At 37.9% G+C, this 16,212-nt stretch overlaps 1 protein-coding gene across 2 annotated transcripts in view; it reads left to right on the top strand.

Moving 5' to 3' along the window:
• acap3a (ArfGAP with coiled-coil, ankyrin repeat and PH domains 3a) overlaps positions 1 to 16,212 on the top strand; it is a 118,641-nt gene that overhangs the window by 70,445 nt on the left and 31,984 nt on the right. For both annotated transcript variants that reach the window (XM_037541227.1, XM_037541226.1), the window contains exons 5-10: positions 2,191 to 2,249; positions 5,111 to 5,294; positions 7,000 to 7,044; positions 7,153 to 7,248; positions 8,420 to 8,494; positions 11,696 to 11,707. In XM_037541227.1, the coding sequence (XP_037397124.1) occupies positions 2,191 to 2,249; positions 5,111 to 5,294; positions 7,000 to 7,044; positions 7,153 to 7,248; positions 8,420 to 8,494; positions 11,696 to 11,707 (471 nt within the window). The remainder of the gene's footprint in view (positions 1 to 2,190; positions 2,250 to 5,110; positions 5,295 to 6,999; positions 7,045 to 7,152; positions 7,249 to 8,419; positions 8,495 to 11,695; positions 11,708 to 16,212) is intronic.

Genomic DNA, 16,212 nt, shown 5'->3' on the forward strand with positions numbered 1-16,212 from the left:
CTTGTTGCTTTTATCGCTAAACCAAGCAGGCCACACACAACCTTGACGTTATGAGAGAGGAGCAAAAGCTTGTTGAGGCATTAAAATTCTTCAGCCTTACAGAGGACCTGAGTTTATGAGGTTGTAAACTATCCCATGTTGTTAAATAGCGTTTTTGCTCAACTGCACACCTGGGGGTTACATCACAGAAAGTCTTGGCCTGTTTTACAGCCCCCAGATAGCCAAGGGAGGTCTTACTTTTATCTGCATTGTCATTCTGAACGTCGGTCAGTGGGATTTTGCACATGCTGATATAATGGACCAAGCACGTTGTGAGTCGTGTTAGCATTGACATCAGGAGTGTTTTTTTTTTTTTTTACATGCTGAAGGTATCATGGTTCCAGTCCTTTGAAATGCCAGTTAGTACCGAGTCCTTAATAACCTTTCTGCTCAAAATCCAATCTGCGAAATGCTAACTTCTACCTTTATCTTAGCATTTCCATTAATGTCCACTTTCAGTGTGTCTTTGATGTATCTAGATTCTGGCTAGTACAAAATATGTGGTACTGTGCAAAAGTCAGAGACCGGCCCATTTATTTCGTTTACAGTCAGAATTGCCAAGATCTATAAGTCCTTCATTTTTCAAGAGATCTTTCTGAGGAGGTTAGATATAAGATGATGCACTTGCATGAAGAAGAGGTAGGCAAAAGGAAAATAAGTGAGAGTTTGCAAAACTGTTCAAAAAATTGTTAGAAGATACAGACAATATTCCTCCAAAGACCAAAACTGCCACCATCAGATAAACAGTACATCTTTGAGAGAGAGGAGAAAATCACGCTCCACTCTTGCTTCAGATCGGAAAATCCACAAGTGTTTCTGTCCATCCTTCCACTGCGAGAAGACACCTCAGCGCTATGGATCTGAAAGAATGGCTGTAAGAAGCAGCCCAGGCCTCAACATCACTGAATGTGCTTGGCACTACTTGGATCATGTGAAGCAGAAAGGGCAACCAACTTCCAACGCTGAACTACTTGAAAAACTGAAAAAAAATATCCCTGCAGATTTATTTGAAAAGCTGAAAGCGAGTCTTCCAAAAGAATAGGTTGAAAATATATATATTATATTTAGTTGCTGAGGCTTCTGTGTAATTTTCTGTTAAATTACAGAAAATTAAAGAGTATTCCATTGATATTGGTATATGCTGTATATTACATTAAAGTACAAAAGATGGTGCTTAAAGGGGTAAAAAGTCATTTTTTTACACACTTATTTGCATATTGCAGTCTTGCAAGGCTGATATTGTGCTAACAATTGACAAATGGCATACAGACATTGGCCATTTTATCAGAAACACCTGCCATATAGGTGCCCTTTACATAACTATAGCCTATCTACATGCTGTACAATTTATCAGCACCCCTCTATCCCATCCACCAATGGAAGGGCATCACCATCGGACCAACGCTGGTCAGATATATTTATTCAACAGTCACAGCAGTAGCAAAGCTACTGTGCCTCATACACTCGTACCAGCGCAACATGCAGCTGTGTTGGTCTATTTCCGTTGATGGATGTGGTACAGGTGGGCTGATGAACTGTGCAACAGATGGGCTACAGTCAGTTACTGTAAACTTGCAAAGTTCACCTATACGGTAGGGATTTGTGATAAAATGGCCAGGACTGCTATCTCACTGATGTAGCCGTTCTCTTTCTCTATCTCCCCCTCTCTCTCTCTCTCTCTCTCTCTCTCTCTCTCTGTTCTTTTATCTGTTGTCATCAGTCTTTGTCTCATTTCTGTTAGATGTACCTCTCGCTCTCTCCCTCCCTCCCGCCCTGCCCGACTGACCTATTTTAGCTGCAGCCACTGCAGCAAGGCACGGGCGATCAGCAGAAAGCTCCGTGCAGAGTGTGTGGAGCTGAATTTGAATGAGAGAGAGTGGAAGAAGTGATATTGTGTGTGTGGATGGGAGGGGATGCTCAGAGATTTGCATCCTTATTAGTGTGACAATGAAAGCAGTGCAGGAGCTCCCTCTGTTGGTGAAAGTGCATCTACACAACAGAACAGAATCAGTCACGCGTTTCACAAAATATTACTCTATATTGCGAAATTAGCATGATGTTGATAATGTGTGCCCTTTAAAAGGTTGAAATGATATGATTTGTATTAGTAAAACTGATGATCACTCATCCTGCTTGCTCTCTGTATTTCAGATCCTGTTTGACCAGGCTCAGAGATCTGTGAAGCAGCAGTTGCACAACTTTGTCAAAGAGTAAGTATTCACAGTGATAAAGGCAGCTCTGTGTGTTTCTTGGTCAGTATATGTGCAGTTTGTCATCACTGAGATATTTTCCCACGTGTAGTATGAAGTGCCTGTTACGCATTAGCTGTATTAGAGCCCCTGCCTACTCATTTTAGTGATTTTCTTCAAACTACGATCCATAGTTTTTGTGATGTTTTTACAATGAAGTGGTAGATAAAGAATGTAGTTTTTTTCTGTTGGGAGATTTTTAAAGTGGCTTTTTCTGTTGTTTTCTTCTGTTCAATTTGAGTTGGATGGGATTAAATTTAGTGTAGGTGATGGGTTAAATGCGGAGGTGAAATTTCCCCATTGTGGGACTAATAAGGGTCTCTTAATCAAATCTGCCAATCAGAATTGGCAGTATGTGTCAGCTAGTCATGTTTATCTCCCTTATATAAAGTGACTGCTCTCCTTCTGCTCAGAGTCCCAGCCAAAACTCAGATCAAACAAGTTATTTAAGTTTATCACACTGTTGTTTGTAGCATAGCTAGACACTGCTTCCTATTTGTGGTAGGATCTTCTTATAAGAGATTATCTTAATTTATGAGTGTGTGATAGCTAGTGGTCCATCTTAACTGTAAGAATTAAATGATATGTTAGCTCAGTGTTATGTTAGCTCTCAAACTCTTATTTCAAAAAAAGCTATTTGTGATATGGGCCCTTTAAACTCACAAAAACAAATAGCATAGTGGATAAGGCCACAGCTCCATACACAAAGAGGCTCATATCCTGGTCCAGGGAAGTGCACTGCATATATGAAGCACATTACTGTGGTAGCCAAAAAGAGAACACCACAATGACAGTCCTTGGGCAAGACTGAAGGTTATTGATATTGGTGTTGGCTACAATAAGATCTTAATTATAAATGCCTAGTTACCACACAGTTACCTAGTTACCATACTGTGGTTTTTTGATTAGGATAAGATGCTGTTGTAACATCCTATATATCTAAATATATCTAAAAAAGACATTCAAGACATTTATTGGCACATAATTGGCACAAAGAATAAAGGTTAGCTTCTTTTTTCACTCTAAGTAAAATAGCAGGAAACCTAGCAAAATGGGGATTCTGTCAAGATTCCCAGCTGCTGTAGGTGGCTTCTGAATGCTGTGATGTCCATTCTGAAGTGCAGTGCTGAAGGTGACAGCCAGATGAACAGTCACAATGCAGTGTGGAGGAGATTGGAGAGCAGAGTGGGGTCACACCTGGACAGGGAGCAGATTAAAACTAAAGCTGTTTACGGCTATTTATTGAAAAGCCCACCTCCAAGAAGCTGCTTACATTTATTATAGCAATACAGGCTGAACTGGTGTATGTGAACACAATATGCTTCCGTAGTTAAATAAACAAAAACATGTAAAGTGCTCCCAAAGCGTGAGGATATGCCTTAATAAAAAATGTGTTGTGTCAAGATAAATAATGGTGTTTCTTTTATCTGGACAATGCTTAAAATGTATAAATTATGGCTTTGTTGGCCAGCTTTATACCACAACTGATGTCATCACTTTGCCACTTTGAACTGCAGTAAAGAAAATGTACGTACTTAAAAATCTGCTTAATTATAAAATGTAAATACTGTTGTTTTAAGAGTGATTTTAATGAGAAGTATTAGTGTCCTGATACAGTATATTGATACAATACAACGTGTGTGTGTGTGTATGTGTGTGTATGTATGTATGTATGTATGTATGTATATATATATATACATATATATACATACATACATACATATACACACACACATACATACATACATACATACATATATATATATATATATATATATATATATATATATATTTCTGCTACATATGGCATTTTAAAGAAATTATTTGTGGGGGGGGTACTCTTTAGGTATGGTTCAAAAAGCAGAATTTTTGATTAAAATATATGGAGTGAATCTGAGTAATGCTACTCAATTTTGTAAATGTTTCAATACTAAAATATAAAAAAAACAAAAACAATTTGAATTTTATTTTCAGTTGAGACATGGTATTTAGAGGCAACATTGTGAAGTAATCATTCGATTTCCACTCCAATCATTGGAAAATGTATAAAAAGAAGTAACGTCCATTCGGAACTGGTTTTACTTTTCTAAACAAAATTGCTGACACAAGTAAAACATACCGCATGCTGGCAGCTGCATGACAGAATTCCCTGGGAAATGAGTCAAGCCATTAATGTTGTTTATAAGTTACATAAACAGTTATTAATTTAGGTTTTCTAAATAAACTGTAAAAACATGACACCCAATTCTAAATGAAAAACTGAAAAACAGCTCACGTGGCTTTGAAACACTTCTCTTGCTAATGTCAGCTATAACCACTCTACTGCTGCACAATGTTGCTTTGAGACATCATTAAGCAATTTAAAATGTGTAAAATGAGCTTGTTGCCCTGAGGCAACATTGTACAACAGCGGGTTAACAGTACACTACATCCTGCTTTGTGTTCCAGTGTGAACAGGCTAGTTTCACTACAATTGACCATTTGCAACATTTTGTGCCCTTATGTGTCCCTCAGTTATTATTGTTATATCAAACTTTCAGCTCAGGCTACCTGGCAGCTTCCACAACACTTGTACTGACAGACTAACACACTCAGTAGCACAAAGGAACATTTAGAAACACAAAGGAATCATTTAAAAGATGATTAAATGCTAATGTTATGTAGCAGTGTTCGAGTAGAGTTACCGTATGCTCTGTCAATCATTTTAGACACCTTCTTCATGGTGTCTTAGTTTGGATAAAGGGGAAACTGAGTGCTTTAGGTTTTTCAACAGTCTGTTCCTTCAGCTAATTTTTCCCATTAAAAAAACTTTTGTGTTTCAGAGATGTGCGAAAATTTAAGGAGACGAAGAAGCACTTTGATAAGGTGCGTGAGGATTTGGAGATTGCACAGGTAAAGAACGCTCAGGCGCCCAGGAATAAGCCCCACGAGGTGGAGGAGGCCACCAGCACTCTCAGCATCACTCGCAAGTGCTTCCGCCATCTAGCACTAGACTACGTGCTTCAGGTAACACATACAGCATATGCAAGTCTTACAGAACATTCATACTCATATTCAGTCAGTTACTGTTCTTTACTGTCTGTTCTTAACATCATGAGTAGTGAAAGGAAATTTGGGGCACCTTGTAGCTACGTTTCCATCCAAATCATTTTTTTTGTGAAAAACGTTCACAAAAATATGACAAATCCAAGCTATGGAAAAAAAATGTACTTTTTAATGAATGTCAACACAGCCTTTTCTGTTCAACCTTAACAGTAAAATTGTTTATTGTTGTAAAAACAAACACGTTTATTTTATCATAAATATAACACATTTACACATGTTTTTAAATGCATTTTCATTTTATTGCTTGACGTTTTTACAGTCAATGGAAATGCAGCTAGTATAGTATTATCAGTGACAATCCATCACTATTAAAGCTAAGCCTTCAGATTGCCATTTAAAGCATGGACATTTGAAGCTTGTAAATGACATAATAATATTGTACCTTTTATGTATCAGTTTTACAGTGACTAAGTAAAGAGCCCTGATTTTTCTAACAATTGACTGTAACCTGTTTACCTAGAACTTCCAGAATCCAGAGTGATATTTATTTTCACAAAATTGGTCTTACCCATTATAAAACCCCAATTCCAATGAAGTTGGGACATTGTGCAAAACATAAATAAAAACAGAATACGATGATTTGCAAATCCTTTTGAACCTATATTCAGTTGAATACACTAGAAAGACAAGATATTTAATGTTCAAACGGATAAACTTTATTGTTTTTTACAAATATTCACTCGTTTTGAATTTGATGCCTGCAACATGTTCCAAAGAAGTTGGGACAGGGGCATGTTTACCACTGTGTTACATCACCTTTCCTTTTAACAACACTTGATAAGCGTTCGGGAACTGAGGACACTAATTGTTGAAGCTCTGTAGGTGGAATTCTTTCCCATTCTTGCTTGATGTACAACTTCAGCTGCTCAACAGTCCGGGGTCTCTGTTGTCGTATTTTGGACTTCATAATGCGCCACACATTTTCAATGGGAGACAGGTCTGGACTGCAGGCAGGCCAGTCTAGTACCCGCACTCTTTTACTACGAAGCCACGCTGTTGTAACACATTTTTTGTTTATGTTTTACACAACGTCTCAACTTCAATGGAATTGGGGTTGTAAAACAAGCCATGCTTGATTGATTCTGCTGCCACTTTCATCTAACATGTAAGCCAGTTCTCTCATTGGTTAGGCCTTCAGGAGCTGAACTGAAGGCCTAACCAAAGAGAGAACTGGCTTGATCATATCTACCTAGATACCAGAAAGGAAAAAAAATCCAGATTGGACAATTTTCATTTGGACCATGAGGGTTCCCCATTGAGTATTATACTTAAGATAATCTTTTTAACCCTAAAAAGTCTAAAGTTTTGCTATACTATTGATTTTGCTATGCTATTCAAATGTAGTGAATAGCAATGCTTTACATTAACATTCCATTTACATTCTGTATCAACAGCTTCATTACTTTTTTCCATTTTTTTCTATTTTTTTCTTTCTGCAAAACAAAACTGGTCACACAACAAAAACGTTTCATCAAAATCTCCTACACCAGGTCTGGCACATATGTGGGATCAACTGAAAGTTTGCAGAACAGAGTGTAGATGTATGGTAAGCCATCTCAGTATTTGCAGTGAACGACTCTTAACTCTCTGCTTTTCTTCTCCTTAGATCAATGTCCTTCAAGCCAAGAAAAAGTTTGAGATCTTAGATGCAGTAAGTGCCACAAAGAACTACGTTGCTTGTAACATGAATGAGCATCTTCTCTTTTCTTCATTAGCTGTACATCTGTACAAATCTCCTCTTGTCCTCTTCTCTCCATAGATGCTGTCGTTCATGCACGCACAGTATTCACTCTTTCAGCAGGGTTATCACCTCCTGGATGAGATTGACCCCTACATGAAGAAGCTCGCTGCTGAGGTGACTAACATCTACATAATGACAGGTTTCACTTTCAATCAAAAGTAGGGTCCAAGCCATCCAAGTAGTAGCCATTTGGAGCCAGACGGCTACTGATTGGATGGCATGGACTCTACTTTTGATTGACTGGTTTAATTTATTCATTCTTTTGTTTGTTTCTGTTTCTGGCAGCACCATTTGCAAATATTAAATTAGTGTCTTTTAATCATTATTTTTGTGTACTATTTTAAAATAATGAGTTGATTAATTAATTTTGGACAATAAATCATTATTCCAAGGTCATTATTTTGACAACGTAAATCAACAATTAGAGAAAATAAGTAGTTATTCTGACATGGTAATTAAACATTTTCAGACCTAAGTCATTATTACAAGATAATAGGTCTGTATTTCAACATACTGAGTAATTATTTTAATAAACCATGTCAGCATTTTGGGAAAAGCATTATTTCAAGATACTCAGTCAGCATTTTGAGAAAATAAGTAATTATTTCTACAGAGAAAGTCATTTTCCTGAGATACTGGGTCATTATTTTAAGATAAAGTCATTATTTTGAGACACTGTGAACATTTTGAGACAAATAGGCATTATTTTGAGATACTAAGTCTTAACATAGTACGTCATTATTTTGAGATATTAGGTCATTATTATAAGATACCTAAGTCATTATTTTGAGACACTGAACATTTTGAGAAAAACAGGCATTATTTTGAGATAGTAAGTCTTTAATTCAACATGTCGTTATTTTGAGATACGAGGTCATTATGTTGGCATAAGTATTTATTTTGAGAGACATAATCAAAATTCTGAGATAATGCTGAAAGAAATGGAGAAAGGGAAAAAAAATGTTTGTCTTCTATTTGGAAGGAATGGGCTTCCATAATATTTTTCCTCCAGTTTTAATCATGGTCAATTCTCGTCCACTAAGGGGAAATTTCGCAAATTTGACTTTTCAACAAATGTTTGCGTTAAGCACGGGCTGTTACTGGTTTGATGTCTGAGTAAATCATCAACCAGAATTCTTAAATTACTTATGATGTAACAAAAAATACGGCAAACTTGCACAAAGCAGTAAAAGACACGAAATGAAAACCATAAGATGTCTTATACCAACACACTTAAAAGTGAAGTTGTTGGTTTTTTTTTTGTTCTTTTTTCTGGTACTTGCAGTTGGATCAGTTGGTGATTGATTCAGCGATGGAGAAGAGAGATATGGAGCACAAACATGCTACAATACAGCAGCGGGTATGCATAATATTTCACCCTCTCTTACTCTTTCTCACATACATACTGTACTTCATGCTAAGTCCCAAACCCTTAGGAATCGAATATTATTACTGTTATATTATTTAGACAGTTTGCACAACAATTACTTTTCCTGAGATCTATAATTTGTATGAAATTACCTACTTTTCTACCTAAAAACACAAATCTTTTATCAATTGAAAGCAAATTCGCACTGCTTAAAGAATTTCTCTGCTATTTCATCAAGCTATAGCGATATATGTAATTGAGAAAAGTTTCATATAAAATGACACCTTGCCTTTATTATTTCTACGACTTCCAAGGGTTAAAGTTAAATGTCTTTTTATTGTAGTGTGTGTGTGTGTGTGTGTGTGTGTGTGTGTGGTATGCAGATATCAGTCAGGACATTCAAAGAGACAGGAATCCCTTGAATGACTGTGTGACTTTGGCTTAGGATGGTAGGCTTAGAGGAAACTGCCACTATACTTAGCCTGCCAAAGCCAACAGTTGACTTTAGGCAGAATTAAGAGTTTTAGGACGCTGATATGTTTGTTGTCTGGTGTAGAAAATCAGCATTCACCATTTTTGCATTTAAGGCATAAGCTGGGATCTCTCATCTAGTCCACACCAGAAATAACATTCACATTTCAAACTCTTTATAACATTTTTTTACTTTTTAAATTTTGGTTTAACATTTTTAGTATTCACAGCAAAAATTACACCTTGGTCTTTTAAATCTGATGTATTTGATATTTGAATTTTGTTCATTTTATAAAATAATGTAATAATGTTTAAATAAAGCAGGCCAGTAGAATAAGACAAATTCTGAATGAAATTACTTAAACAAGTGAAAATGTCTAGAAATAAGTTAAATAATCGCATAATGTTCTTGCACCAGTCTCGAAATGAGAAATATAAGATATAATATCAAATGTTTTCAGTAGATATTAGTTTAATATAAAACAGTTTGTGAAAAATAATAAAATTTAGGTTAAAAATTTTAATGTGAAAAAGAGTTAAATATGTTTATAGCTAATGGGCTTCCTCCATGTCATGTGAAGAATAAACAACTTCTTTTCAAACTGATGCTAACACAGCATCATTGGACAGCTCAACATGCTTGGAGGAGAACACTAGCTGTCAATTTTGTTACATCAACGAATGCAAAGAGTGATGGGAGGAAAGGGAGGATCTCTTGGACTCGTGACCATTCATGGCTGTGATATCGCGAGTGATCACCTTTCGATTTCCCGACATTAGGGCAGAGGAAACACAGAGGAAACACTTAAGAGCCTGTTTATACCTTTTGTAATTTGCATGATTGTTATTATTTACAGTACAGTACAGTACTGCAGTATTACATTAATTACATCACTCAGTAACAACACTTAAGAACTGTAATAGTCCATATTAGTCTAAAAATGTAAAAATTAGCCTAAAATGTAACATATTTTCATATGTATATAACTAAATAATACAATATACAAAAACACACAAATGGAAGATAATCTTCACATATTTTATTCGAAACACTGCAAATCAAAACAAAAAAGATATGTCACCAACAAAGATCTCTACATACAAAGCAGTAGAGCAAACAGCCCAGCAGGCAGCAGAACATGCTATACACTGTTTATACTCATTTGCGTGATAGTTGAATGTGGAATAGTCCACATTGACAAACTTTTGCCAAATATAGCTAGTTTTACAAGAAAATAATGAAATCTTTCTGTCTGAAAACCAGCTGAATGCCTTTAGAGACGTCTAATGAGCTCACCAGTCTCAGATTTTATCTGTTAGTTGGTTCAGCAATGCTTTAAAAGTGTCTTATTGACTCCGTGTGTGTCCTGATCTATTCATAAACATCTTTCACATGTCTTTCCAACAACTCTGCCGTGAACATTTGGAAGAAGAATTTCTATTTCAGGATAATGACTGCACAATGAAACCACATAATGAAACCACAATCGAAAAGAAAAACATTCCAAGCGGAAGAAAGCAACTCAGAACTTATGGTGCTTCATAGGCTGTGTTTTTCATGGCAGGTGAATCTAAATAAGTAGTACGTGAGGGCAGTCATTTATTTGCGAGCCTGGAGGACAGATGCTTTTAAGTGTATTCTTAGCTTCCCTCATTGTTTCCTGCTTGTTGCTTTTTTCTGACTCTGACATGTTCCAGGTATAGAAAAGCTCTTTTTGTCCTGAAAACTCCCAGTGGCACTCCTAAAAAGATATAGAGCGGCAGACGGGATGCGGGTATATTTGGGCCAGGCTGAAAATAGAGTCCATTGAAGTTTGCTTAACAAAGTTTTAATAGGGGCTTTGATCCTAGGAGCTGTCAAATAATTCAGTTCCAGTTTTGAACGACCCGTCCCGGCCGTCTCTCACGACTCCTCTACCATCTGCTGGAGAGCTTAAAAACATCTCATTTGTGTTTAGATCGCATCTTGTATACAGTGTATGTCCAAAGGTTTGTAGACACCTTCCTATCCAACATTTCCTCTGAAATCAAGGGTGTGAATAGGGAGTTTGTTCCTGCTTTGCTGCAGTAAAAGTCTCTACTCTTATGGGAAGGCTTTACATTAGGTGTTGGAACATTGCTGTGAGGATTTGATTGCATTTAGCCACAAGAGCATTAGTGAGGTCAGGTACTGATGATGAATGATCAGTTCTGGATCACTTCAACTCATCCCAAATTTATTGGATGAAGCTCCATCACTCCAGAGAACATGGTTTCATTGCTCCACAGCCCAATGCTGAGATTGTTTATACCCCTTTAGCTGATGCTTGGCATAGGCATCTTGGCATATGACCTTAGGCTCACGTGCACCTACTCTGCATCCCATTCAACTGGCGGTGCTTTTCTATGGAGATTATACAAGCTGCATGCAGAGTTGAACACCTGTGCCAGCAAAAGGGTGCACCTTAAATTAGTAGACGTGTCTGAATACTTTGGATAACTCTTACTTTAGCTACTGCCGGTTGAATGTATATTCAGTTCAGAGTTGCCAGTTTTAAGGTACACCTATGCAATCTGAAAATACAGCTAACACTAGTCCTTGTACACTTCAGACTGTGTGCTTGTGTTTCTGTGTGTTTGTGTAGGAATGTAATATCAGCTGAACGTTGTACTTCAGGATCTAATCTAGATTTCTCTCTTTTCCTCCCTATCTCTTCACATGGAATGGATTTCTCCTCCCAGACTCTCCTACAGGTCAGATTTTTTCTTTTAATCCTTTGCTTAAAGCTCCATTTACTCCAGATGAAGTTGTCTGGTGTCTGAAGTTTGCTTCTTTAGTTTTGCACTGGCGCTACGAGAATAAAAGATGACAATTATGGACAAATTCAGGTTTCAAGATGCTATGTTTTTAGCTGTGTGACATACTTTGCTCCTTTTTTATAGACCATAGATATTATAGGTATTTACAGGGCCGGAAACCACACATGTAAGTCTGAGATTACTTAATAACTCTATTTTGGGACAATAGGCTGATGATTAAGGCATGCAGTTTACATAATGCTAATCAATGCATGTATCTATTACTGGTTAGCTACACTAGCCTCGCTGCTCCTGTGCAAAAACTAAAGAAGCCAACTTCCCACATAGCGCTATACTGCTCTAGTCCAGTATCAGACGGATGGATATAATCACATGGGCTCAGGAATACTTTGACAAAGCATTGTTAATAAAGCAGTGTACACTGCTACATCCACAAATGCAAGTTAAGACTGAATTCAAAGTGGAAGCCATATGTCAACAACATCCAGAAACACTGCCAACTTCTCTGGGCTCAAGCTTATCTGAAATAGGCTGATACACACTAGAAATGTGTACTGTGGTCTGATGAGTCAATCTTTCAGATTATTTATGGAAATAATAGATGTGGTGTTCTCTGGGCTAAAGAAGAAAAGGACCATCCAGATTGTTACCAGTATAAAGTTCAAAAGACAGAGTCTGTCTGCAATGGGGGATATTAGTGTGTAAGTAAGCACTGTGAAGGCCCCATTAACGCTGGGCACATTTTGAGCAGCGTTCTTTTTAAAGCACGTCCATGCTTATTTCACCATGACAGTGCCAAGCCACATTCTGCAAGTTACAACAGCTTGGCGGCATATTTACAGAGTATGGGTGCTAGACTGGCCTGTCTGCAGTCCAGAACTGTCTCTCTTTGAAAATGTGCAAAAACACAACAACAAAGGGCTGGTGTGGTTGGCCAGCTGAAAACTTGCATTATAGAAGAATGGCATACAATTCCAGTTTCAAACTGAATCAATCATTGTCTTCAGTCCCCAAACAATTAATTATTAAGTGCTATTAAAAGGAGAGGTGATGTAACACAGTGGTAAACATGCTCCTATCCAGGCTTTTTTAGGCCATGTTGCAGGCAACAAATTTGAATAAGCTTATATTTGCCAAAACAATGAAGTACATAAGGTACAACGTAAAATACTGTGTTTTTATACTGTTTTCAGTTTAATAGAAGTCAAACAGAATTTATTAATCACTGTTTGTATTAGCATTTCACATACTGCTCCAAAATGGGGCAGTCGTGGGCTGGAGGTTAGGGATCTGGCCCTGTGACCGGAAGGTTGTCGGTTCGATCCCCAGGGCCGACACTCCATGACTGAGGTGTCCTTGAGCAAGGCACCTAACCCCCAGCTGCTCCCCGGGCGCTGTGGATAGGGCTGCCCACCGCTCTGGGCAAGTGTGCTCACTGCCCCCTAGTGTGTGTGTTCACTAGTGTGTATGTGGTGTTTCACTTCATGGATGGGTTAAATGCGGAGGTGGAATTTCCCCAGTTGTGGGATCAAAAAAGTATCACTTAACTTACTTAGAATTGGATTTATGTTAGTGTGATGTGCTGATGTAGCATGCCAGCATGGCACTATAACCTTGGATGTCTGAAACAAACGTCTTGACTTACTGTGTCTGGGAAAAGAGGACAATTTGTGTAAAACTGTTATTTTAAAGAGCTTCTTTTCTTTCTCTGACGACGTTGTTACAGAGTCTTTCTCATATTGCGAGAGTAGAAATAATGAACTGCTTATGAACTACTTTGTGTTGCCTGGTATGGTGGGAGAAGGTGTCTCGTGCTGTTGTCATCAGAGTGTTGAGTTGTTTAACTGAAACAGAACTGTGCACACAGGGACCTTTGATTTATTGACTTATTCCAGGAATAAATATCTGTGTTATATAATAGCTGCTATTGAGTCTGAGCTTATTTACAGCAATTATGGATGTGCTGTCTCTGTCACTTTATTTCTGGCTGTTGGTTTCTCCTGACTGGAGGTGGTGGAAATGAAACAGAACATTCTGTGTGCATGTTTGTTAAAGTTTGGTTCAAGTGCTTTTGCCTTTGATTGGCCTTCATTGATTGACAGTCGATTCTCTCTCAGAATAGCAGGCTGCTGGGACGAGGTGTGAGAACACTACCTGTGATCAACCATCTATTTCAGCATGTGGAGTCTCAACAGATTTGAGCCGCACTTCTAACAATTTTCCCTTAAATTTATGGTCAGAACTGACTGTATGCACAACAATACCTTTTCACTAAATGTAAATCTTAATACATTATCTGTTTTTTCCAATTACAAACACAAATCTGTATTGTTTAAAACTTCGAAATGTATATTATTATTATTATTATTATTATTATCATATAAATTCTAAGGTGTTCCATAGTCTAGTATTTGAATAGTGAAATCCAGAGCCCATGGCTCCCTGTGACGCTCAGTATCACAGGGTGAAAATATACATTTTAGATATTAGATGTGGAAAAAATGGGGCAATGAAGAAAAATCCAAAAAGTGGCTTTCAGATTATTTAAATGGTCTCAGCAATAAAAAGCAACTTCTAGCGATTAAAAGCAATAATAAAGGAAGTGGCTCATATAACCAAGGACACAAGTCGTGATAAGTGACCAGCTATGAATACAACATAGTGTGGATCAGTCCCATTGGATCCCTGTTTGTGTTTTGGGCCATTATTATGTACGTCAGCCATTGTTGTCTTGTGCTGCGTTCGCATGTTTTGTGTTTTGTAGCTATGTAAATGTTGCCATGGTGACAGTGGTGATCATTGCTTTATGGTTTTATGCCTGTGCCTGACTATGGCAACAAAATTTGATGAAAAGCAAACTAAAACTAAACCGTTTCTCTCACACAGATTCAGGTTGCTTGAATTACAAACACCAGCAAAGACGCATTCAAGCCTCCCAAAACGAACGATCATTTCAATTTTTATTCCCACATTTCAGGCATGTTATCTCATTAGCGTTTAACATATTTAGCTTATTTATAGGCTGTTTACACTTCGCAGGAAGTTCTGTCCATTAGCCACTCAAAGCATCCGTGCAGGAATAAGGTGGACACCAAAGTGCAGTGTCTTTTGTTACTAAGCAACAGATGGAGGAACATTATGTTAAGTGTCTGGTGAGGCATTGATATTGAAACTTATCAGTTTGTGTACTTTTTCTCTGGTTCTCATTCCCTGCAAGTGTTGCGCCCACGTTTACAACAGCGCCTCAGCCTCACCAGCAACTAATGTTGCTTTGTGACTGGTACTGACTGGCGCAGGAAGAAACTGGCCAGTTTAATTGATTGATTCACACGTTTCTGTCTCTGTTTAGCAAAAGGAATAGTTCCCCCGTCTAACACTAATCACAGGACTAATGAGGAGCAGGGATCTATTTCTGTTACAGCCAGTGTTCTGTACCGTTCTGCAAAGCGCAGGGTCACAGCAGACTTCAGGCACTGAATGCTTTTAAAGCATAGAGCTGCTCAACAGACTGAGTGGCTTTTAGTCAGGGACAGCGTGCCACGCCAAGATCCACAAAAACATTAATGCCTTTCCATTCCTCTGCAGGGATTCAGAGGAGGAACATGCGAAACGTTCGCAGGCACAAAATGACGGTTTCCGCCCTTCCTTAAAAAGACAGTAGTTCAGAACAGGATGCATTAACAGCTTAACGCAAAGAAACTGACTGAGCTACTCTCATTTGCTCACTCTTAGGCTAAATGTGTTAAAAGCATCAAACGACACATTTGTTAGCAAGTTCTGATCCGATCCAGCTCTGTTGCCATGGGCCTTTTTAATGAGAGCTTTAAAGAGTTGTAGGCCTGTAAGCTGTAGGCCTGTCTCTGTCTGGAAACATCTTTAAAAGCTGCAGCCACAATACTGGAAAGTTCTTAGGCCCAAAAACTGAGGTTTTAACTTTAAAACCTAAGGCTGAATCTCAAATGGCTCCCTGCTCCATATATAGTGCACTACATAGGTGATGAAACTATGGCTTTCCACGTCTAAATAATGCCCTGAATGTTTGACAGGGACTTGTGCAGCTTTAGCTGAATACAAATGGCTTTGTATTAGACATACAAAAGCACTGTTTGGGTTTAGAAGGCATTATTTTGGCCTACCTAGTGCACTACATAGGGAGCAGGCAGCCGTTTGAGACTCAGCCTAAGAAATCTTAGCTAGTTAACTCAGGCAGCCAGGCTACTTACTTTTTTGAACAACAAATATTTTTTTCTGCAGTTCTGTGAGGGTGATTTTTGAAAATGGGCTAATACACATTGATTTTGGGTATATTTAGATATTCCTAATTGATATTAGAGGCCGTGTTTTTGCCGCGGTTCCCCTTCAGCCTCAGCCCAACTTTCATCGTCATTCTTTTCTCCGGAGTGCTTTAAAAATTGATAGATTTCGTAGTTCAAACAGTT

This window comes from Pygocentrus nattereri, chromosome 9 (assembly GCF_015220715.1).
Source record: "Pygocentrus nattereri isolate fPygNat1 chromosome 9, fPygNat1.pri, whole genome shotgun sequence".
Taxonomy (NCBI): domain Eukaryota; kingdom Metazoa; phylum Chordata; class Actinopteri; order Characiformes; family Serrasalmidae; genus Pygocentrus; species Pygocentrus nattereri.